General features: G+C 51.7%; 1 protein-coding gene across 2 annotated transcripts in view; it reads right to left on the reverse strand.

Moving 5' to 3' along the window:
* Positions 1-25,730, reverse strand: part of EXOC6B (exocyst complex component 6B) — a 307,067-nt gene that overhangs the window by 75,038 nt on the left and 206,299 nt on the right. For both annotated transcript variants that reach the window (XM_050973380.1, XM_050973381.1), the window contains exon 19: positions 4,895-5,036. In XM_050973380.1, coding sequence (XP_050829337.1) covers positions 4,895-5,036 — 142 coding nt within the window. The remainder of the gene's footprint in view (positions 1-4,894; positions 5,037-25,730) is intronic.

Here is a 25,730-nt window from a genome sequence, read left to right on the forward strand (position 1 = left end):
CCCTCAGGACCCTGCATCTCCTCCAGGATGATCCCTCAGGACCCTGCATCTCCTCCAGATGATCCCTCAGGACCCTGCACCTCCTCCAGGATGATCCCTCAGGACCCTGCATCTCCTCCAGGATGATCCCTCAGGACCCTGCATCTCCTCCAGGATGATCCCTCAGGACCTGCACCTCCTCCAGATGATCCCTCAGGACCCTGCACCTCCTCCAGGATGATCCCTCAGGACCCTGCACCTCCCGATATCCTCAGGACCCTGCATCTCCTCCAGGATGATCCCTCAGGACCCTGCACCTCCTCCAGGATGATCCCTCAGGACCCTGCATCTTCTCCAGGATGATCCCTCAGGACCCTGCACCTCCTCCAGGATGATCCCTCAGGACCCTGCATCTCCTCCAGATGATCCCTCAGGACCCTGCACCTCCTCCAGGATGATCCCTCAGGACCCTGCACCTCCTCCAGGATGATCCCTCAGGACCCTGCATCTCCTCCAGGACAGGTCCAGCTGGACACTCCTCGGTCTCACCAGGATAAACCATGGAAAACAGCTGGGAGCTTCCCCAGGTTTCTCCCATCACAAGCAACCCAAATGTTGCTCTTTTCTCCTCTTTCACACCAAAAATGCTGCTGGTTGTGGGATATCCACGTGAGGAAAACATGGGAGATTTGGCTCTTGGGGGCTGCTTAATTCACTGCCTCTCCTCAGTCCTACAAGAGCTTCCTTTTGGAAGATCAGAAAATAATTAAAAGTCAATAAACTGCATTTTCTGTGCTTTGAACACACCAAAAAAGCACAGATTTAAGGAAGGGGGAGACTTGAAGAGCAGGGGAGGGGTCCCATCACGACCTCATCCACCTGCCAAGCACCACAGAATTCCAAAATCCCAAAATCCCAGACTGGTTTAGGTTGGAAGGGATCTTAAAGAGCATCTTCACCCCACCCCATCCATGGGCAGGGACACCTCCCACTGTCCTAGGTGCTCCCAATGCCCAACCTGGCCTTGGACTCTCCCAGGGATCCAGGGGCAGCCACAGCAAATCTGGGAATTCCAGCCCAGCCCCTGCCCACCCTTCCAGACAGCAATTCCTTGCCCAGATCCCAGCCCAATCTCCCCTTTCCCAGTGGCAGCCATTCCCTGCCTCCTGTCCCTCCAGGCCTTCACCCCCTTCAAACCATGCCTAATATACAATAAAATATATTGTAATAAATACACAATAAATATACACAAAATAATACACAATAAAATATATAAAATAATTTCCTCGATTCGCCTCACCTCTCTTTTAGCCAGATTGTTTTTTCAGCATTCACAAACAAAACCTTAATAAACTCCAGCATCAAAACTCTGCAGCCCCACTCCCTCACCATGGCTCTCACTGGAAGGGCTCCAAACAGAAACAAAATCCTATTTTAATGGGTAAGTGCAAGATAAAACTGCTGGATTGGGCAAGGTTTGGGAATGTGAGGGGAGGAAGAGGACAGAGGCAGAGGCTCGAGCTGTGAGGATGCTGAGATTCACACCTGTGCTTTCAGGTACAAAAAAGATTAAAAATCACCAAAAAAAAAAAAACCCCAAAGAACAAACCCCAACCTTGCAAACCGAAACTCATTTTCTGAATACGCCACTTCCCTCTTGGAACTGGCTCATGCCAAAATCCACCAGAATTTGATGGATTTCTGCTCCAAAATAACCAAATTACAGCGATTCCCAGGCACCAGACGGACCCGTGGGGAGGAGGGGCACGGATTTGCTGCTGGAGAGGAGAAGGATTCTGTCTGCTCAGGGCTGACAGTGATGGATGGGGAGGATCCAGCCCCAGCATCCATCTCCATTCCCTGCTCCAGTGGCACCTTGGGACGGGGCTGGGGACAGGTCCCTGACCTCGCTGCCAGGCTGGCGTCACCTGCCCCGGGATGTCTGAGTGCTCCCGGCTCGGGCTCCCCAAACAACAGGAATTTAAGGAATTGTGCTCTCCAACCTGCTCTGAAATCCCATCCATCTCCCTCGGCAGCAGCAGCTTTTAGGGAAGAGCTGCTGCTCCGTGATCCACCACACTGCCGGGTTTGGAGCCTTTCCCAGCCAAAAACCAGGGAATGATTAGGGATGACAAACACTTCCCATTATTCCCAGCTCTAGCACCCATCCCTGGGCAGACACCCGTGGGAGCAGAGCTGAGGGACACAAAGGAGAGTCAGGAATTCAGAGACTGAGGCAGCACCAGGAGGAACACCAGGCATTGCTTTGTGAGCTACAGGATCTGGGTGGGAATCATCCAACCGGGATCCTTCCCCAGACTGGTCAGCTGAGGGCTGGAAAAGGGCAAGGGGAGGTTAAAAAAGGGAAAAACTCGGGTTGGAAACTGCAAAATTCCTGCTGGGGGATTGTTCCCAGCAGTAAATTTAATCTCAGGGTTGACGGGGGCAGCTGAAGTAAAATCTTGTCAGGAAAATGTGGGATAAAGGGTGGAAGAACTTGGCTTGGAATGGGAAGTGCCAGGGGACGATGAAACCAACAGGTGATGTCACTGAGTCCCTCCTCAGGATCCTTGGAAGTGTCCAAGGCCAGCCTGGATGGGGCTTGGAGCACCCTGGGACAGGGGATGGGCGTTAAAGCCCCTTCCCACCTAAAGCATTTCAGGATTCTGGGATAACATCCCAGTCTCCACCTCAACCAGGAAAGCCAAAATGTGGATATTCTGGGGGGGGGAAAAATCCCAAAAATACCCTAAAATCAAAGATCACCTGGGGTCTTTAGGAACTCTGTCAGGCTCTGGGTTCTCAACCACCACAGTCACAAACCCACCTCAGGATGAATCCCAACAAACCCATCCTAGGATGAATCCCAACAAACCCATCCCAGGATGAATCCCAACAAACCCATCCTAGGATGACTCCCAACAAACCCATCCCAGGACGAATCCCAACAAACCCATCCTAGGATGAATCCCAACAAACCCATCCTAGGATGAATCCCAACAAACCCATCCCAGGATGAATCCCAACAAACCCATCCTAGGATGAATCCCAACAAACCCATCCCAGGATGAATCCCAACAAACCCATCCCAGGATGAATCCCAACAAACCCATCCCAGGATGAATCCCAACAAACCCATCCCAGGACGAATCCCAGTTCCCCTCAGAGGGAAGAGGATCCTGGGCAGGGCTGTGTTAGCTCTGCCCTACTTTAATTCCCAAACCTGATTAAATCACCAATTTGTCAGCTTTGGGCTCTGGTTTTTAACCCTTCCACTGAGCGGGACCAGCAGCAACGAGGGCAGCCAGAGAATTCCAGCCCCAGTCCAGGAGCGTCCCTGAGGACCCAAAAGGGGCAGGTTTGGGAGCAGAGCCCTGGGGGTGGCCCCACGACGCTCCTGCCCTGAGGAGCTGCTGTCACTCTGTCACAAGACACCTCCCTCACTCTGACTTGCACAGGGCTCACTGCCAGGACAGAGCTCCCTGCAGAGAGCACAAAGGGCTGGTTCTGGTTCTGGGAGAGAACCAGAACTGCTCAAGAACTTCAGCTTCTTCCGATGCTCCAGGGCCATCCAACCCTGCCTTGGACACTCCCGGGGACGGGGCAGCCCCAGCTTCTCAGAAAGAGTCACACACAAACTGGTTTGGATTCATGCACTCCAATCCCTCCTGGTTTGAAAACAGCCCACCTCAAAATGTAGGCACAGTCTGGAGAGGGTCAAGGCAGCACTGAACGGGAGAAGGAGGAGTAAAATTGGATCTCTTGGAATCCTCTGCGCTGGAGATGCTCTGGGTGAGCTCTGTGGGCACCCACCACCCCCAGACCTGGGACCCCAAACCCCCAGGGGCACAGCACCACGGCAGGATTTTACCCCAAATTTGGGACGCTGCTTTGGGGTTACTCCTCTGCAGGTTGGTGGAAACACCAGGTACACCACAGTCATTTTGGTGGGAGGTTCCATTTGATTCCTGATCCACGCTATTCCATTTAATTCCTGATCTACCTTGTTCCATCTGATTCCTAATCTACCCTATTCCATTTAATTCCTGATCTACCCTGTTCCATCTGATTCCTAATCTACCCTGTTCCATTTGATTCCTAATCTACCCTACTCCTTCTGATTCCCAATCTTTTGATTCTTAATCTATACTATTTCATTTGGTTCCTCACCTACCCCACTTCTTTTCCCGGTTTAAATAAATATAAATATAAATATAAATATAAATATAAATATAAATATAAATATAAATATAAATATAAATATAAATAGAAATAGAAATAGAAATAGAAATAGAAATAGAAATAGAAATAGAAATAGAATAGAAATAGAAATAGAAATAGAAATAGAAATATAGACATAAATATAAATATTAAATCTAAATCTAAATATAAATCTAAATATAAATAGTATATAGATATAGATATAGATGATACAGATAGATATAGAGATCTATATCTATAGATATAGATATAGATTATATAGATATATATCTATATCTATAGATATAGATACGAATGTAAATGAAAATATAATAAGAAATAGAAATAGAAATAGAAATAGAAATAGAAATAGAAATACCTTAATGTCACACACGATTTCATGAAATACACTACATTTTTGCTTTATCCCCCGCAGTAACTTTAATAAAAACCTTTTCTTCCTTTTCTCCTGTCTTGTCCATAAATAACTCATTTTATAAACAGAGCTGACCCACCACCCTCAAAGCTCGTGGGCCACACTCCCATTTCAGGTGTGGGCCACCTCGATTCACCTGCTCACAAAGCCCTGAGCCTGAGGCAGAGCAGGAATTCCCCCTGGATGTGTTCCCAAGCCAAGGACAGGGACAGGGACAGGGACAGGGACAGGGACAGGGACAGGGACAGGGACAGGGACAGGGGCGTTTGTGGCGCTTACGTTCGCACTCCTCCACGTCCAGGTTGAACTGGTGCAGGGCCCCCAGCGTCAGCTGCCTCACCTCGGCCTCCAGCAGCAGCTGCAGCAGCGACGTCGAGAGGTGCTTGCAGGCCGACATGCAGGCTGTCTGGGCCACCTTCCCCTGCAGGACAAACGGACACTCGTCAGGGACACCGGCACAATTCCTCAGTAAGAGCCACCAGAGAACTCCTCCAGAGCAGTCTCCTCGGTAAAGCCACCAGAGAACTCCTCCAGAGCAGCCAAAATTCCTCAGTTAAAGCCACCAGAGAACTCCTCCAGAGCAGCCAAAATTCCTCAGTTAGAGCCACCAGAGAACTCCTCCAGAGCAGCCAAAATTCCTCAGTTAAGCCATCACAGAACTTCTTCAGAGCAGCCCCCTAGGTAAAGCCACCACAGAATTTCTCCAACTCAGTCAAAGCTCCTCAGTTAGAACCACCAAAGAATTTCTCCAGCTGAGTCAAAACCCCTCAGTTAAATCCACCAGAGAACTTCTCTGGCCCAGCCCAAACATCCTCAGTAAAGCCACCAGAGAACTTATCCAGAGCAGACAAACTTCCTCAGTCACAGCCACCAGCGCAGAACTTCTGCAGAGCAGCCAAAATTCCTCAGTAAAGTCATTACAGAACTTCTCCAGAGCAGCCCAACCTCCTCAGCAAAACCACCAGAGAACTCCTCCAGAGCAGCCCCCTTGGTAAAGCCACCAGAAAACTCATCCAGAGCAGACAAACTTCCTCAGTTAAAGCCACCAGAGAACTCCTCCAGAGCAGCCAAAATTCCTCAGTAAGAGCCACCAGAGAACTCCTCCAGAGCAGCCCCCTTGGTAAAGCCACCAGAGAACTCCTCCAGCTCAGTCAAACCTCCTCAGTAAATTCACCACAGAATTTCTCCAGCCCAGTCAAAACCCCTCAGTTAAATCCACCAGAGAACTTCTCCGGCCCAGCCCAGCCTCCTCATCGTGTCCCATCTGGGATGGGATCTCCCCCCAGCGCTCAAGGTCACAGCCACCATCTCCCAAGGGAATCCCCTCTGGAAGTGCCCGTGGCCGAGGGAAGGGTCAGGCCTTGTTAGCTGGGGAAGCTCCCATCCAGGAGAGCTTTGGGGTGCTCAGAGCTCAAAATGTTCTCGTCGTGCCCTAACGTGGGCTAGAGAGCATCCCATTGATTATCAGGGAATCACGGAATGTTTGGGATGGAAGGGACCCCAAATCCCACCTCACTCCATAGCCAGGGACACCTCCCACTGTCCCAGGCTGCTCCAAGACTCAGTGTCCAACCTGACCTTGGACATTCCCACCCGCAGCCAGACCCTCTCTACGGAGGTGGGTCCGACACAGGAACCAAACCCATAAAAACGGGGAAATCCTTTGGGAGCAGAGCGGGATTTTGCCCAAACCCTCAGGCTGACACCACAGGGACGATCCCGATGCCTGCGTGTGCAACGCCACCAGGGAGGCTTTGGATCGTGGCGCTGCCCTGACAACAGCTCCAGCAGGAGATTATCTTCTCAAACACTCACAAAAGGCTCTTAACACGCTTTCCTGGCACCGAGGCGTGGCTTAGGAGCTCTCACCGACTCCGAGACGCGCTTTGCAAGCTGTGTTTAAACTGGGATTAAGCGCGGAGTTTACGCCGCGTTTCCAGCCCGGCGTCGCCGGTTTCGTTACCGCGGCACGGCAACGTTTGATCCCTGTGCTGGGAAGGGCTTTTTTTCCCAGCTCTGCAAACTTGTTTTGGATCTTCAGGCCACATCCATCTTCGGCAGGAGGGAAAAAGGGGTTTTTTATTTAAAAAAGGAGCCGAGCCGTGCGTTGCGGGGCAGGGTGCTCCATCTCCTGCTCGCCGCCGCTCCCAGGCTCCGGAGCGTCCATCACTCACCTCCCAACAAACACCTGCACCAAAATGAAGATGAAGCACGGCAACCATAAAGTTTAGCAGAGCTCTGGGGTTTTTTCTTTGCTTTTCATCATTTGTTTGTGCTTTCCTGACACGCTGGGTTATTTAAAACCCTGCTCGTGCCAATTCCTCATCTCTGAGAGCTGCGGGAAGTGCGGCGCTGCCCGGCTGTGATTTTTCTTCATTACTTCCAACAGACACTCGAGTTTTTGCTGTGGCCCAGGAGTTTTTGACAGAATCAGGGAATGTTCTGAGTCAGGAGGGACCCACAGGATGGTGGATCCAAGCCCTGGCCCTGCACAGACCCCCCAACAATCCCACCCTGTCCATGAGAGTGTGTCCAATGCTCCTGGAGCTCTGGCAGCCTCGGGGCTGTGCCCATTCCCTGGGAGCCTGGGCAGTGCCAGCACCTCTGGATGAGGAATCTTTCCCTGAAATCCAGAAATTCTGGGCCTGCCCTGGCCCCGTTCCAGCCATTCCCTAGGCCCTGTCCCTGTCACAGCTGCCCCTCAGGAGGAGCAAATCCCAGTGAGTCTCCCCTGAGCCTCCTCTGCTCCAGCTGGACATTCCCAGTGCCCTCAAGCCCTCCATGTGTCATTGAGATGTCCCAGCTGGGAAATCAAAGCTCTGCAGCCAAGCCCTGGGACCCTGCTGAGGGCAGGGGATGGGGCTCCTGACCCCTCCTGGAAGGGCAGGAGAAAACCCTGGAGCAGCTCATGTTCCACATCAGTGGGAATTTACAGAGGGTTGTGGCCCTGGGAGAAGCCTTGGAGGCTCCCAGTCCCAGGTGAACCATGGAATGGTTTGGGTTGGATCTCAAATTCCATCCAATTTCCCCCCATCCATTGGCAGGGACACCTCCCACTGCCCCAGGTGGATCCAAGCCCCAGTGTCCAACCTGGCCTTGGGCACTGCCAGGGATCCAGGGGCAGCCACAGCAAATCTGGGAATTCCAGCCCAGCCCCTGCCCACCCTCCCAGCCAGCAATTCCTTGCCCAGATCCCAGCCCAATCTCCCCTTTCCCAGTGGCAGCCATTCCCTGGCTCCTGTCCCTCTGTCCCTTGTCCCCAGTCCCTCTCCAGCTCTCCTGGAGCCCCTCCAGGGACTCTGAGGATTCCCTGGAATTTTCCCTTCTCCAGGGGAACACCTCTCAAGATGAACTTCGTGAGCCTCCCCCGTGCTCACCTCTCCAGCCCGCCCAGGTCCCACTGGATGCCCTCCTTTCCCACACCACACTAAGGAAAAACCCCAGGAAGGTTTTCTGTCCCTGCTGACCAAAATTGCAGAGGAACAACCCCATTACACCCCCAGCAGGGGTCAGATCCACCTGTGGAGGCACCCCAAGGGTGACCCACACCTGCCCTGGGCACCAGTTCTGGTCAGGAGGGAGGGAATGAGAAGGGACTCCACGAACGGGTGAAAAAGAACCAATTATTGAGATGAAATGTCACATAATTAAGCCCCAGACAGGGAAAATGGGATGGGAAAAGCAATTTCATCATCAGGGCTTGGCAGCACCACAACTCTGAGAGCCTTCCCCGAGTGGAAGGGGCACTTGAGGATGTTCCTTATAGGAATGTTACCTCAGGACTCGTTGCAGAGATGGCAAAGGAGATCCAAACTAGCCCAGAAGCAGCTTCTGGCTCAGCCTTCCCTCCTTCTGCCTTTTCCACACAGCATCAGGCCAGGCCTAAATCTGTTTCAGGTGCAAATGCCCTCTGTCCTCACTCTGAACTTGAATTTTCCCAGGCCAGCTGAGAACACAACCTTTTATTTCCATTACTCTCGAGGTTTAAACACCTAAAAACCTTTTCTTTAAAAAACACTCTGTTTTTCCTCTCACAGAACACACGGATGCCTCAAGTTTACATCCAGTATTTTCTGAAGAAAAGTAAAATATATGGATTTTTTTTTCAGCTTTTTAAGCCTGAATCCCTTTCCCCCCTTATTTATTATCAGAGAACTCGGAGATGCCAGAGGAGTTTCAATCACGGTGTTAAATGTCTGCTCAGAGAACAGAAGGTACCACCAGGGATGAGCAGCAGCTCCTGCCCTGGGCACCGAGATTTAAAACCCTCCCAGAATTTATGGCTTTCACTCCTTATAAATAAAACCCAACTTAATCCTTTCCTGCCTCACCCCTGCGCTCCACGAGTTACAGCAGCTCCTTATAAAGTCAGCCGTGGCTTGTGAACATCAATTTCAGGCCGTTTCCCCGGGAATACAGCGGGAAATCTGCTGGATAAGCAGCTGCTGCTGACAGGAGACGAACGAGCGCGCGGCCGCTGATATATCAGCGCTAATAAGCTGCCGCTGCAGCCGAGGGGTGTTTGTATTCCCGCCTGGAATGGCTCTGGCTGGCAGGAATCGAGCACATCCTCCTGCCACAGATGCCCACCTCTGCTCTGCGGAGCTAATTTACCATGGAGTTTCATTTCGTGGTGGTTTTTTGACTGGTTCTTTGGGGTTTATTTTGAGTTTTCCTGCAGCGCTGGAAGAGCCGGACTCGCGCGGGAGGCAGAGAGCTGAGTCTGGCATGGACGTGTTTGCCACTGCCCCAACACTCCCAAAATCATTACCCACCCCAGCCCTCCCAAAATGGTTAGCCTCCCAAAATGGTTACCTGCCTCAATCCTCCCAAAATGGTTACCTGCCTCAATCCTCCCAAAATGGTTACACTCCCAAAATGGTTACCTGCCCCAACCCTCCCATTGCCCCAGCCCTCCCAAATGGTTACTCCAAAACCCCCAACCCTCCCAAAATCATTCCCACTCAACCCACCAACCCTCCCAAAATCATTACTCACCCCAACCCTCCCAAAATCATTACCCTCCCAAAATTGTTACCCACCCCAGTCCTCCCAAAATCATCACCTTACACCGAAATGGTTACCTGCCTCAATCCTCCCAAAATGGTGACCTGCCCCAACCCTCCCAAAATGGTTACCTGCCCCAACCCTCCCAAAATCGTTACCCACCCCAACCCTCCCAAAATCATTACCCTCCCAAAATTACCTGCCCCAACCCTCCCAAAATGGTTACCCACCCCAGCCCTCCCAAAATGGTTAGCCTCCCAAAATGGTTACCTGCCTCAATCCTCTCAAAATCATTACCTTACCAAAATAGTTACCTGCCCCAACCCTCCCAAAATCGTTACCGACCCCAACCCTCCCAAAATGGTTACCTGCCTCAATCCTCCCAAAATCATTACCCACCCCAACCCTCCCAAAATCGTTACCAACCCCACCCTCCCAAAATTGTTACCCACCCCAACCCTCCCAAAATCATTACCTTACACCGAAATGGTTACCTGCCCCAACCCTCCCAAAATCATTACCCTCCCCACCCCGCCCAAAATCATTACCCACCCCAACCCTCCAAAAATCATTACCCACCCAAAATTGTTACCCACCCCAGTCCTCCCAAAATCATTACCTTACACCGAAATGGTTACCTGCCCCAACCCTCCTAAAATTATTACCCACCCCAACCCTCCTGAAATCATTACCCTACCAAAATTACCCACCCCAACCCTCCCAAAATGGTTACCCACCCCAACCCTCCCAAAATCGTTACCGACCCCAACCCTCCCAAAATCATTACCCTCCCAAAATTGTTACCAGCCCCAATCCTCCCAAAATCATTACCTTACCAAAATCATTACCTTACACCAAAATGGTTACCTGCCCCAACCCTCCCAAAATCGTTACCCACCCCAACCCTCCTGAAATCATTACCCTACCAAAATTACCTGTCCCAACCCTCCCAAAATGGTTACCAACCCCAACCCTCCCAAAATCATTACCCTCCCAAAATTGTTACCAGCCCCAATCCTCCCAAAATCATTACCTTACCAAAATCATTACCTTACACCGAAATGGTTACCTGCCCCAACCCTCCCAAAATCGTTACCCACCCCAACCCTCCTGAACTCATTACCCTCCCAAAATTACCTGCCCCAACCCTCCCAAAATCGTTACCCACCCCAACCCTCCTGAACTCATTACCCTACCAAAATTACCTGCCCCAACCCTCCCAAAACCATTACCCACCCCAACCCTCCCGGAATGGTGACCCGCCCCACCCTCGGCGGCGGTGCCAGGGCTTGTGCCTTGGCACGGAGCGGGATCTCCGAGGTGCCGCCGTGGCCGTCGGGAGCTCAGAGGAGCCGCCGCGCTCAGCCGGCCCCGCGCTAATTCCCTGATGATTTTCGGGAGCGTGGCAGAAGCTGGGGCACTCCCAAAGGCCTTGTCCCCGTGCCAGCGCCCTGAGCAAGCACCGGTGACGTCCTGATCCTGCTCTCCAGAGTGGCTCCAGCCCGGCTCTGGCCCTGCCTGGGTTTCAGGAGCAGATTCCCTTCTCCAGGGGAACACCCCCCAGGATGAACTTCGTGAGCTTTCCCCCTGCTCACCTCTCCAGCCCGCCCAGGTCCCACTGGATGCCCTCCTTTCCCACACTAAGGAAAAACCCCAGGAAGGTTTTCTGTCCCTACTGACCAAAATTGCAGAGGAACAACCCCCAGCAGGGGTCAGATCCACCTGTGGGGGCACCCCAAGGGTGACCCACACCTGCCCTGGGCACCAGTTCTGGTCAGGAGGGAGGGAATGAGAAGGGACACCCTGGTCCCTCCAGCTCAGGAACAGTTTTTCCAAAGGGTGGGATGAGATCTGGACAGGGAGCAAAGAGCAGGAATGCGGCGCTGAGCTGAGCACTCTGCAGGGAAAGGGGAAAACAAACACCTCAAAGGCACCAGGGCTCCTTTACCAGAAAAAAGGAGAAAACTGAAGAGCTTCAAACCACACGAAGCAATCCCAGGATCAGCTCTCTGGGGTCATTGTTATTTAAGCCCTTCGCAAATCCCATCAAAACCTGGATTTGCACTGGGAAGAACGGGGATCACAGGTGAAAGCTGGCAGATCTCCACGGCCAAGATGCCCAAACCTCTCAAACCTCAGTCAAACCAAGCCATTCCCAGGGTGTTATCCCGGCAAATCCCACAGATTTATTGTTTTGTGGCTCATGCCTGGCAATGAATCCCTCTGCCCACGGCTCCTGATGGAACCTCGGGGTTGCCATGACACCTTTCAAGGTGACACTGCCCTCCCCCTGCCACCCAGGATCCCTCTGGACGCACGGGAAGGATCCAGAAGGTTCCCTGTGGCTCAAGGTGACACTGCCCTCCCTGTGCCACCCAGGATCCCTCTGGACACACGGGAAGGATCCAGAAGGTTCCCTGTGGCTCAAGGTGACACTGCCCTCCCTGTGCCACCCAGGATGCCTCTGGACGCACAGGAAGGATCCAGAAGGTTCCCTGTGGCTCAAGATGACCCAGGATGCCTCTGGACGCACAGGAAGGATCCAGAAGGTTCCCTGTGGCTCAAGATGACCCAGGATGCCTCTGGATGCACAGGAAGGATCCAGAAGGTTCCCTGTGGCTCAAGATGACCCAGGATGCCTCTGGATGCACAGGAAGGATCCAGAAGGTTCCCTGTGGCTCAAGGTGACACTGCCCTCCCTGTGCCACCCAGGATCCCTCTGGACACGCAGGAAGGATCCAGAAGGTTCCCTGTGGCTCAAGGTGACCCAGGATCCCTCTGGACACACGGGAAGGATCCAGAAGGTTCCCTGTAGCCACTCCAAGCTCCAAAGCTCTCCCAGCCATGCAGCCAAGGGGCTCCTACCAGGAGACACCACCACAGGATCACAGAGGCTGGAAAAGCCCTCCAGGATCACCCAGTCCAGTCTGACTGAGCCACACCTTGTCCCCATCCCGAGCGCTGAGTGCCACGTCCAGGTGGCACCTCCAGGCGTGGGGACTCTCCCTGGGCAACCCCAAAGCCCAGAGTCCATCCTCCTTGAGGAGATCAGCCAGGAATTCCTCTCTTTCCACGCAGATCCCACCCCTGGGCAGACAGGGAAGGCTCTGGGCTCCGGGGGCAGCCCCGGTCGGGAAGGGCCGTGCGGAGGCTCCGGAGCCGGCCCCGCTGCCGGGAGCGTTTGTTTAGACACGGCCAATCTGTTCCCAATTAGGGAGAGGAAACGCCAAGAGGCTGCCTTGTTAATTAAGGAACTGGCTATCAAAGGACTCATTAAGGGCTACTGAAATGGAATGGCTGTTCAAATAAATAGCCATTAATCTTAACGTGCAATCAGGAACGCGCTGCCAGTCCCCGCCACCCTGCAGGAGCACCTCTGGCTGCCAGGGAATCGTGGAATGGGTTGGGTTGGATCCCAAAGATCACCCAGGTCCACCCTGACACCTCCCACTATCCCAGGGCGCTCCAAGCCTTATCCTTGGGCTCTTCCAGGGGTCCCGGGGCAGGCACAGCCTCCCTTCACCTGCTGGTGCCTCCTGCACCTCCCCTGGCCCCAGCCAGGTGGGATGTGGTCCCAGAAATCCAAACCCAACTCCTGCTGCAGCAGGAGAACCCTCCCGGCGACCCTCCGAGGAATTAGCACAGCATTTCCATGGAAAACAAAGCCTGACAGGCTCCAAGTGCTCTCAGAGTTTCCAATTATTTTTTTTAGCTACCAGCAGAATTCCTTCTTCGCCCGCAACAAGCATCGGGATTGATGCGATTAAGGATATTTAGACGTGCAAAATCCAGGGAGTCCAGACTGCAGGAAAGCAGGCCAGAAAATGGGAATCCTCTGGTATTAAATGTACAATTTTCTATAAACACCACAAGTTGTCCCCATAATTTCAACACTGAATTTCCTGACTTTCCCAATCCATAAGGCAGCGCTGGGATGTTTTGCAGAGGATGGAAACGTGATGGGGAAATAATGAGCAATTGTTTGGTAGCACAAACCCCGGGATAATCCCAGTGGATCCTCTCTCTGTGGCCACAGATGGAGACTTCAGACCCTGCAGACCTCCCAGGGCTCATCTCTTGCTCCAGAAGCTTCTGGATGCCCTGGCTGCCTCAAATCCCCCTAAACTGGGGGAAAAAATCAGTAAATCAGCTCTGGAAATTTTTCCTGCTTTGCTTGTCTTGTCCTGATTTGTCTTTTTTTTTTTAAACAACAGTTCTGCACTCACTGAGGGTGGCAGAAAAACCCCAAACCATCACCCAAAGGCACAAACACTTCCCAAAGCGTCAAAACAAATGGACGACGAGTACCTGTAATTTTAAAAAATATTTTTAAGAGGTTTACTTAAAAAACACACCTCTCATTATTCGCCCAAAAGTCAATTTTCGACTGGACCAAGTGGGTTTTCGTTGAGATTTTTGGTTGGATTTTTTTTTCTGGTTTGTTTTGGGTGTTTCCAGCTTTGTTTTAGTTTAAAAAACCACACAAAACCAAACAAAACCCTACCAAAAAAAAAAGGAAGAAAAAAAGACAACCCAAAAGCTGCAGATCTGCACTCAAGTTCCTGTAAAGAACTGGATTCTCCGGGACAAAAAGGTCCAAAGGAACGAGGGACAGGCCCAAGCAAGGAGACCCCAAGCCCCAGTGATGCATCAGGCTGGCTGCCAATGTCACCCTGGGTTTGGTGGCCTCCAGAGATGTCCCCTCACAGCTGGAGCTCAGCTGGCCCCAACCCCTACGGCTGCACCCCACACCAACCCTGCAGGTACCAGGAGAACTCTCAATAATTAATTCTATTTACTCAGCTTTGCAGCAGACTCGTTAAGAACAAATCCCTTTTTTGTCCCTGATTTTTCCTGTTTCTGGAAGGAGGACAGGAGCAGAGCCATGCCTGGTTTCCAGCTGTGGCACCCTGCGTTGGCGTGACACGCGTGGGGCACCAGGGGTGGCCGACGCGCGGCCACCAACGGGCCCTGAGTGACTCCAGCCACTGGCAGACCCGGATTTGATCCCTGGCTCCGTGGAGCCATCCCAGGAGCTGAACACTGGGGCCACTGTGTGGATTTATGGAGCTGGAAAAAGGGGCCGGAGCCAAGTTAGGAGGTGACGCTCACGTGGCTTTGGGATTTGCCAAGGAAAAGAAGAAGGAGGGAAATCTTCCAGCCAAGGCTGGCTCGTGGGTCAGGGCTCCTGGGCACATGGGAATGGCTGCTGCAGGAAGGGATATTCCTCAGCTGTGGATCAATGGGATGCTCCTCAGCCTTGGATCCATGGGGTGCTCCTCAATCTTGGATCCAATGGGATGATCCTCAGCCTTGGACCCAGGGGATGCTCCTCAACTTTGATCCAATGGGAAGATCCTCAGCCTTGGACCCAGGGGATGCTCCTCAATCTTGGATTCAATGGCATGATCCTCAGCCTTGGACCCATGGAATGCTCCTCAACTTTGATCCAATGGGAAGATCCTCAGCCTTGGACCCAGGGGATGCTCCTCAATCTTTGATCCAATGGGATGATCCTCAGCCTTGAACCAACAGGATGTTCCTCAATCTTGGATCCATGGGATGTTCCTTCATCTTGGATCCATGGGATCCTCCTCAGCCTTGACCAACAGGATGTTCCTCAATCTTGGACCCATGGGATGTTCCTTCATCTTGGATCCATGGGATTCTCCTCAGCCTTGACCAACAGGATGTTCCTCAATCTTGGATCCATGGGATTTTCCTCAGCCTTGGACCCATGGAATAGTCCAGCTTTGGACCAATGGGATTCTCCTCAGCCTTGGAGCTCCTGATGCTCCTCAGCATCCCACTGGCCCAAGGCTGAGGAGAATCCCATTGGATCCTCCGAGCCTTGGAGCTGCTGATGCCCAGACTCCAGGAGAGAGGCGATGTCTGCAGGCACATTTGTTTGGGAAGGCCTCTTGGATTCCATCCACACTGGGACACACGGAATGGCCAATGTCACTGTCACCATGACCGCAGCGACATTCCACCAGCCCCAACATCCACCCCAGCCGGGACAGACATCCACGCCCTGATTTCCCAGGAATGGGGGGCCTCTTCTGGCCAGGATCTGCCACTCCCAAAGTGATCCCACAAACCAGAGCTGTTGGTTTGGGAGGAGGACGGATGCTCCGGGAGGGAAGAACCTTGGGTCACCCACGGAAGAACCCTCGGTGCCATCAACAAATCACCAGATTTCAAAAGATTCCCTGCTGGAGCTTTTCCTGAGAAAAACTGGGATTTTGGCCTTGGCTTTGACCACCCCTGTCTCAGTTCAGGAGACATGAATGTCCCACCACGGAAGATCTCAGGTTCCATGGAAAACCTGCGGAGAGCAGCACCAATTAACCCAATTCCAAGCGGAATTTGTCTCCTGCAAAGACCAACTCCACTGGAAAACTCCAAAGGTGGGGAAGCTCCAACCAACCTGGAAGGCCCCATCCCCTGCCTGACCCAGGATCTCTCCTGAATTCCTGTGGAAGCTGAGCCCGCTTCGGCATCTGCATTCCAGAGGCGTGGAAAAAACTCCACGGGGTGTCCTTTGCCAGAGGAAAACACTTCCCACCCTGATGATATTTTGGGAAAACGGGATGCAGCAACAGGACCAACCCATGGCAGAGCTGAACTCCCAGCAGAAGCTCAGGGACAACCAGACAAACAACAAAATAAAAAGAAAAGGAAAAGGGGGAAGAAAGAGAAAAGCAAACCCAGCAATTATCCTCACCACACCAAAAATAAACCCGCCACTGCAGCCCGATACAGATCCCTGACATTCCAACAAAAGAGGAAGAAAACCTTGGCTGTGCCCAAGATGCCCAAGGTCAGCAGCTGGAAGTGTTTTGGCTGGAGCTGGGGGAAGCTCAGGGAAGAGGGAAATCACACTGGGGGTGATGGTCACAACCAGCTCCCGCAGACAGGGCTGAAAGGGGCTTTTATTAAAAATATTTAATGCTGTTTTATTCGGTTTGGGGCTTTTTTTGGGGTCTTTAACAGTTGGTGGAGTAGCCAGCTCCATGGAAAGGTTTTTCCTCTGAAGGAATCAAGAGGTCCTGGAATCATGAGAAGCTTCAGGAGCAGAAGCAAAACCAGCCAACAGCAAAAGCCCAACTCAGGGAGTCTGGAACCATGGGAAATTGTGGGATTTGGGATATCAGAGGCTCTGGGATAGGAGCAGGCACAGGAACAAAGAATTCATCCCTTTGTCAGAGCCAAGGAGTGACTTCTGCTTGATGGTTTTTGTTAAATTTGGAAAAAATGAACAGAAGGAGGGAAGGTTTGGGAAGGTTTGGGAAGGTTTGGGAAGGGAAGGTTTGGGAAGGGAAGGTTTGGGAAGGGAAGGTTTGGGAAGGTTTGGGAAGGTTTGGGAAGGTTTGGGAAGGTTTGGGAAGGTTTGGGAGGAAGGGAAGGGAAGGGAAGGGAAGGGAAGGGAAGGGAAGGGAAGGGAAGGGAAGGGAAGGGAAGGGAAGGGAAGGGAAGGGAAGGGAAGGGAAGGGAAGGGAAGGGAAGGGAAGAGCTTGGGATGCAGCTGCCACAGACGAGCACGGGGCAGCTCCTTTGGAGCCCAAAGCAGGCAGAGATCTCCTCTGGAAGCTCCAGGTTTTGCAGCAAAGCTGGGAAGCTTCTGGGGGAAATTCGGATATGCACACATGCAAAAATCCAAGGAAACAGAAGATTCCATGCCCTCTGTCTTCTTCCTCGTTCAACATCCAAAGGCAGGACAGGACATTTTTAATTAAATGGTTTTTGGGAGTCAGGAACATGGAAATGGTTGGGTGCAGAGCCTGGATCACCCAAAATGAGCTGGAGCATCCAGCTGCTCTCCGGGCTCCTGTGGTGCTGCAGGATCTCTCCAAGGACCTCCACACCAGCCACGAGTGGGAAAGATTCCTGCCAGTCCAGGTTTGGGATGGGACATCATCAAGCCCTAAAAAACTCCAGGAATGACTCTAGGAATTACAGCCTTTATCCTGGTTTGCCACTGGGTTTAACTCAATAACCACAGAACCACCTGATCCCAACTGTCCCACCCGGCTGGAAGTTGAGCCTGGCAACAAAATCACAGAATCCTGGAATGGTTTGGGTGGGAAAGACCTTAAATCCCATCCATTCCCACCCTGCCACGGGCAGGACACTTCCTACTATCCCAGGTGGATCCAAGCCCCAGTGTCCAACCTGGCCTTGGGCACTGCCAGGGATCCAGGGGCAGCCACAGCAAATCTGGGAATTCCATTCCAGGGCCTCACCCCCCTCACAGGGAAGAATTCCTTGCCAATATTCCATGTAAATCTCCCCAGAGCCAAAAGGTACACCAGGAACACGAAGTAGCCTTCATTTTTTTGGTCCTGTTGGTGCCTCCCAAGGCTCTCTCCTGGTGCCCGTGCCCAGGATCCCAGACTTTCCCAGTTCCCTGATGGAAAGCAGAGCCGTGGCCCGGCCGCGATCGGAGCGCGCGGCTCCAAACTGGAACGAACGAGACCAAAAAAAAAAAAAGGAAAAAAAAAAGGAAAAAAAAAAAATGGACATATTTCATCCTCCTCTTTTGTGGGTTTTATTTTCTTTTGTATTCACTTTGGGAATAACATTCTTTCCATTGGGAAGAGCCTGATTTTCCATTAAATACAAAGCAGCTGCCATCTTGGAAACAAAAAGCTGATTAAATGCAGATTCTTTTTTTTATTTTTTCCCTCCCTTATGAAGAGCAAGAACCACGTTTGTTTCTGCTGATTTATCGGGGCAAAGCTGCCAATTACGGCAGCAGGAAAACTTAAAGAGAGGGACTTGACTCGCTCCATCCTCCCGAAATTACTTTGCAATTATAATTCGATGTCGGAGAAAAAAGGAAAGATCCAGAAGTTTGGAGCGCTCGTCCTCCCTCTGGGAGAGCGACCCCGGGGGTTCCTCACCCTCGGCACACACAGGGATGCTCCAGATCCCCCATTTACGCAGATTCCCGCCCGCTGGGATGCCGGGGAAGGCTCGGCGCACCGGGGTGACGCGAGGAGACGCAGCCACTGCCCCACTGCGGCCCAGATGTTGAACAGACTGGAAACAAGGACGAGCTCCAAGGAAAAATCCCAACCCACCCACTCCATTGCTACTCCATGAGCCAGCGAAGCTCAGCCCGAGAGGTCTTTCCAAGCAGACCCGAGTGACCGACAGGAGCGGCGTCCGAACCTTCAGCTGACTTTGTCTTTTCCCAAAAACTGAATCATCGCAGCTGAAATTTCCCTTTTGAAATTGAGGTGTCATAGCTGGAGACCAGGCAGAGGATGGATGAAACAGAGTGACTGGTTTTCAATTAACCCATCAGGCTCTCCTGATTTCTTGCCCTTCATGAAACCCAACAAAAGAACTCCAGAGGATCACCAGAATTCCACAGAGAAGTTTTTCCCACTACTGCCATTCCATCTACCCAAAGCTGTAAGATCCAAGGAAAACAGTTCTGGAAAGGGCCCCTGTGATGGTCACAAAATCATCTTCACCCCCACTGGTGGCATCAGCCATGGCTGGTGGCTCCAGGCATCCATCCCAAGCTTCTCTGTGCACCCTCAGCTCGGGGGTCCCCGGCACAGGGACCCCCCCAAAAGTTTGGGCTTCTCCCGTGGATGGGTTAAGGAAGGCGTGGAGAGCTTTGGAAGCTGTTCATGGATGTCCCTTTCCACATTCCCACCTTCAGGGCCCTTGGAAGAGCAGTGGGTGAAACAAGAGGAAAGCAGGAAATTGCAAATCTTGTGATTTCCCCTGAATTGCCTAAAGGGCAGAAGAATCCCAACCCAAGCTTTATCTCCTGGTAGGATTTTTGGAAGGTCCAGGCTGAGGCTCTGGAGCAGGAAGGAGAACGCACGTTTGGGTTCCACACACCAGGGCTGGAATTTTGGCTGCCAGATTCCCTGTGCCACACATTCCTCATGGATGGAGGTGCGGGCAAGAGAAAGCATCCAACACCTTCCTCAATCCCGGCTTGGAAAACAAAAATTCCAAGCCAGCCACGCCGAGGTGACTCCACGGAGGGAACGATACCGACGGCAGCACACCCTGGGTTAAAGGATTTATGGCATTGGGAATTTTGGCTTCCGTCAATTTTCCAACTGCTGGAAGCAGACGAGGAAACCTTGGAATTCCAGAGAACCTGGCTTAGCCAGACTCGAGTTCACAGAGCTGCCAGGGTAATCAGGGGTCAGCCTGCCCCATCCAGCACTCCCAAATCCATGGGATTTGGACACTCTGCTCCTTGCTTTAAAGCACCACCAGCTCCTGTTTTCACCCTTCCATCCTGACAAATATTTGGGATTCTGGAGGCGCTTGGGAAACCAGGAATGGGCTGCTCCAGCCACCAGCCCATCCTCTCCCCTTCAAGGCTTCCCTGCTTTACAGGAATTTTGCTGAACATTCACTCAGGCCATGCAATCCCCTAAAAGACTTCGATCACCTCTGGAGTGGAAAGCCTTGGACATGGAAAATTCTGGATGCTGCTCATGCCCTGTCCATGTCCACATCCCACTTTTTTTTACCTGTTAAACTTCCAGGATAAGCCACAACAACTTCCCACCAGACAAATTAAACCCTGCTAAAACTCCTCCTTTGTCCTGCTACTTTGCACCATCCCTTTTTTATTTCTCCCTCTCTCCCGTGATTTATTATCCCAACCAGGCAGAGAACAGAAAATTAGGAGGGATAAAAGGAAGGAAAACTGGGATTTGTTGCCGTTAAGAACAAGCCTGACTAAGAGCAGGCTGGCAAAGCCCCTCCATGTGAAGGGATTACTCCATCCCTGACCCTTTCCAGGGGAGCTCCAGGTATTATTTTCCATTGATTTACCTTAATGAAAGTAACGCCCCCCTCTCCGTAGGAAGCTGACTCCAGAGCTGTCTAGGCACTGGATCCAATTAAAGGAATAAATACATCTGGCTTCTAAACTGCTCCAAGCCTGGAAAAGCCAGGGGGGAAAAGGGCTTTTTGCATCTCTCCCTCTTGGGCTACGCCCTGAGGACAGCACGGAGGATGCCTGACATCCAACACCGCTCCTGGAAACCGCTGGCAGCAGGGAATGCCTGGAGCATCCCGGCTCTGATGGGAGCCAGCCTGGGATTGCCTTAACGAGGCTCCCTCTCTCCAGGAGCTGGTGTTGATTTGAGGCCTCGGTGTTGACTGAGAAACCCCCCCAGGTGCCTGGAGCCTGCAAACAGTCCAGGCTTAGCCAGGCTGGGTTTCCAGGGAAAGGGGAACAAGCATCCCATTGGAGCAGGGAATATCGGTCAGGATTCCCACGCAGAGCAGGGAATACAGGCTGGAAAGCAGAAGCAGGGTCCAGGCTCTGAATGTGACAACGCCACAGAATTCCCAGGTGGGTTTTGCTCCCATGGGCCTGGGAATAGAGGAAACAAGGCGGCTGCAGAGCACTTTGTTTGCCGTCTATCCCTGGAAATGCCGCGGGTTTTCCTCCCGCACATGGAACAAGCGGAGATGACAACAATCACAGGGGGTTGCTGAACCAGAAGGAAGGTCTGAAAAGTCTCCTTGGCTTTACTCTGGTGCTAATTGTCCAAACCCAAACTGGGAGAGGACATGTGTCAAGAATCCACATTATTTTCTGGAGAAAACCGCGGAATCCCAGAGTGGTTTGGGATGGAAGGGACCTGAAGGATGATCCAGTTCCACCCCCTGCCATGGCAGGGACACCTTCCACCATCCCAGGCTGCTCCAAGCCCCATCCAGCCTGGCTCTGGATGCTTCCACTCCAGTCTGAGGGACGGCTTAGTGATCCAATCCCTCAAACCAGGAGGAATTTCCAGCTGGAATCCCTGGAGGGAATTTCTCCTAACAAGAATGGATTTTACAAACACCTTTTCTCTTTGGAGCAGAGTGTGAGAATCTCACCCAGGTTTCCCCAACATCAGGCATTCCCCCTAATTCCCTGCAGGCCCAGGAATTCCAGGGTGATAAAAGGAGCCACTTCAATGCACTAAACCCAACAATTTAGCGACCCATTGGGAAGGAAACCCTTTCCTTTAGTCTCCCATTCATCCCAGAATTATTTATCCCATCGATCTCGACTTTCAATCCACCTTTTGCTCTCCCCCTGGCTGACACAAAGGACCTTTTCTGGTTCAGCTGCCCCCGAGGCTGGAGGTGTGAGCAGAGCAGAGCCAGGGCGCGGGACGCAGCGTCCGGTACTCACCGACATGGTAGAGTGGACATCTGCCTGCCCCTACAGAGGACAACACAGAGGTCAGGGTCAAGGCAGGACAGGACAAAGGCAGAGAGGAGCCCAAGGGTCATCAGAGGTGCCCACAACTCCCCAGCGCTCCAATGGAGGCTCCGACATCGGCAAAGGGTCGGGAAAGAAAAAACGGGGGCTCCCGGGAGGAGGAGGAGGAGGAGAATAAAGTGCCACAAGAGAAGTTTGGTTGTCATTCTGCCACAGATTCCTGGAATGGGGTGGGTTGGAAGAGACCTTAAAGAGCATCCTGATTCAAACATCTCCCACTGAGCCAGGGGGCTCCCAATGTCCAGCCTGGCCTTGGACATTCCCAGGGATCCAGGGGCAGCCACAGCAAATCTGGGAATTCCAGCCCAGCCCCTGCCCACCCTCCCAGACAGCAATTCCTTGCCAAGATCCCAGCCCAATCTCCCTTTTCCCAGTGGCAGCCATTCCCTGGCTCCTGTCCCTCTGTCCCTTGTCCCCAGTCCCTCTCCAGCTCTCCATCCCTGCTCCTCAGCAATCCCACCTGCAAGAGGTGATGGATGTCAAACCCTGGGAGTGACAGCTGGGATCAGCTCCAGCAGGGCCTGCTCAGCTCTTCCAAGGGCCAGGGGAGTTATTTAAGCCCAGGCTGGGTTTGTGCAAGCCCAGAGGTGACTCTGGTGCTCCTGAGATGTTTTCCTGATGGTTATTTTCCACTTGGGTCCCTCCCAGCGCGGCCGAGGCTGTGGTTGGTGCAAAGTTCATGGCATTTTGCTTCCATGCACAGGGCCTTGGCTTATAAATATTCCAGGGGGATTTGACTTTTCAAATAAAAACACAGGCAATCGTTCTCTTTGGAAAGAAAATAAACACTTGCAAAGCTCCTTCTACCAGAGCAAGAGCTGCCGGGGCCGTTCGTTTGCGAGGGGGGAGAGATGCCAAGAGAAGGCAAAAAACCATCACAGCTCCAGCTGAAATCTGTGCCTGCCATCTGGCAAAAATAAGCAGAAAAGGGGAAAAAAAAAATAGGGGAAAAAAAAAAAAAAAAGAAATTCCCTCTGCAGAGGGTTGACACTGAAGTGCTCAGCGGCAGAGCTTGGATTTGTTGGATCGCTGAAAGATTGCTTCCCCTTCCCAGGTCAGCCTCACCTCTTGACCTGCCCTGATTCCCTTCCAAAGGAGGTTATCGAGATACAAGACTAACAGAGGATTAAAGGAAACTGAAAATAAAAACAAAACACCCCCCTCCGCCATTCCCCCAGCCCTGCTCCCCTCCCCCAAGAAAACATCCTTGCTTTGTTAACCTGACAGTTCAGGGGAGGTGTTGACACAACCCTCCATCTCTGAGGAGCTTAATGTCAACAAATCAGTGTGTTTGGAGTAGCCCTGTCAATGCCATTTACATTAACTTGTCCAACAAGAAATAAAAACAACAATCAGCCATCAAAGACAAAAGGCTTTTTCAGTCATTCTTTGCAAAGTCTTAGGCTGGAAATGTTCATTTTTGGAGGCCGTGGCCCTTTGCTTGCTGAAAACCAGAAACCACCTTTTTTTGGGGGGGTTTTTGGTTTTGGTTTTTTTTTTTTTTTTTTTTAAGGCCTAAAATACATTTTGTACTAAAATATATTTTTTACCTTTAAAAAAAAGAGGTTTTTCTTCTAAAGGAGACCGGAGCATCCCATGTTAATGAGCCCCACAGCAGCAGCAGCAGGAACCGACTCTCCCTGGCTAAGGCAGGAAGAGGGGCGGCCTCGGGAGCCAAATGTTAATTATGCTTTGATTCCCATCAGCCTTTCATTTGCTCCGAGACATTTCTGGGCACTCAGTGGAGCATTCTGGAGCTGTGGCTCCAAACCACCGTGACCGTTCCACGCAGCGCTGGCACGCACCGAAACCCCGGGAAGTTCTCCGTGAACTTTTCCTGCCCCCCCCTCCCCCGGCACACGCTGTCCCCACGGCGCTGGGGAGGGCTCAGCGTCCCCCCAGAAAACTGCAACGTGCAGATGAATTCCAGGAATTCCCAAAAATCGAGTGGTTTTCATCATCTCCCACAATGCCTACTCCAAAGGGGAAAAAAATTAAAAAAAAAAAAAAATGGGATTGCAAGGCCTGGAAAAAGTGGAGGCTCTTCAGGCTGCTGCACCAGCCAGGATTTTGGGATTATTTTGGGGAGTTATTTTGCCAGGTGACCACAGAGGTGGTGGAGGCCTCATCTCTGGAAAAATCCAAGGCTCTGGACAGCTTGATCCAGTTGAAGATCTCCCCCAGAAAACTGCAACGTGCAAATAAATCCCAACAATTCCCAGTTCCCATCATTTCCCACAATGCCTACTCCAAAGGAAAAATTAGGAACCCAGATTCCTGCTTGAGCTCCAGAGAAAATGGAGACTCTTCAGGTTATGGGTCAGGATTTTGGGCTGGGTCATTTTTGCTGCTTGAACACAGAGGTGGTGGAGGCCTCACCCTGGAAATATCCAAGGTCGTGGCTCTGGACTTGATCCAGTTGAAGATCTCCCCCAGAGAAGCACAACATGCAAATAAATCCCAGAAATTCCCAAAACCAAGTGGTTTCCACCATCTCCCACAATGCCTACTCCAAAAGAAAAATGAAGGACCCAAATTCCTGCTTGAGCTCCAGAGAAAATAGAGACCCTTTAGGTTATGGTCAGGATTTTGGGATTCAGATTCCTGCTTGAGCTCCAGAGAAAATGGAGACTCTTTAGGTTATGAGTCAGGATTTTGGGCTGGGTCAGTTTTGCTGCTTGAACACAGAGGTGCCCACAGAGATGGTGGAGACATCATCTCTGGAAAAATCCATGGCTCTGGACAAGAAGATGAAGATGTCCCCCAGAGAAGAACAACATGCAAATAAATCCCAACAATTCCCAGTATTCCAGTTTCCACCATCTCCCACAATGCCTACTCCAAAAGAAAAATGAAGGACCCAAATTCCTGCTTGAGCTCCAGAGAAAATGAAGACTCTTTAGGTTATGAGTCAGAATTTTGGGCTGTGTCATTTTTGCTGCTTGGACACAGAGGTGGTGGAGGCCTCATCTCTAGAAAAGTCCAAGGTTGTGGCTCTGGACAGCTTGATCCAGTTGAAGATCTCCCCCAGAAAACTGCAACGTGCAAATAAATCCCAACAATTCCCAGTTCCCATCATTTCCCACAATGCCTACTCCAAAGGAAAAATTAGGAACCCAGATTCCTGCTTGAGCTCCAGAGAAAATGGAGACTCTTTAGGTTATGGGTCAGGATTTTGGGCTGGGTCAGTTTTGCTGCTTGAACACAGAGGTGGTGGAGGCCTCACCCTGGAAATATCCAAGGTCGTGGCTCTGGACTTGATCCAGTTGAAGATCTCCCCCAGAGAAGCACAACATGCAAATAAATCCCAACAATTCCCAAAACCAAGTGGTTCCCATCATCTCCCATAATGCCTACTCCAAAAGAAAAATTAAGGACTCAAATTCCTGCTTGAGGCCTAGAAAAAGAGGCTAAAAAAAGAGACTTTAGGGCAATCCCCCAGTCAGGATTTTGGGCTGGGTCATTTTTGCTGGGTGCCCAGGGAAATGGTGGAATTTTAGCCCAGGAATTCCAACATGCCCGGGCTGAGGTTCCCTGATGGGCAGGTGGAGGTGTCATTCCATCTGGGACAAAAGGCAGGGAGAGAGGCAAATCTGCACCTTCCAACACCAGGGGAACACTTTTCCCTTGGCCAAAATCCCACAAATTCCACAGGAATCAGCTCTGGAGGGTGGAGGCATTTCCCAACCAGGCAGGGAAACAGGAATGGGAGGTGCTCCAAGGAATGAAGGTGCTCCAAGGACACCTCACCCCAGACTGGAGCACAGTCCTGGAGCTACTGGCAGGGTGGAAATCCTGGATTTTATGGGACCTTTATGAAAACTCATCCCAAACAGG

This window comes from Serinus canaria, chromosome 4 (assembly GCF_022539315.1).
Source record: "Serinus canaria isolate serCan28SL12 chromosome 4, serCan2020, whole genome shotgun sequence".
Taxonomy (NCBI): Eukaryota; Metazoa; Chordata; class Aves; order Passeriformes; family Fringillidae; genus Serinus; species Serinus canaria.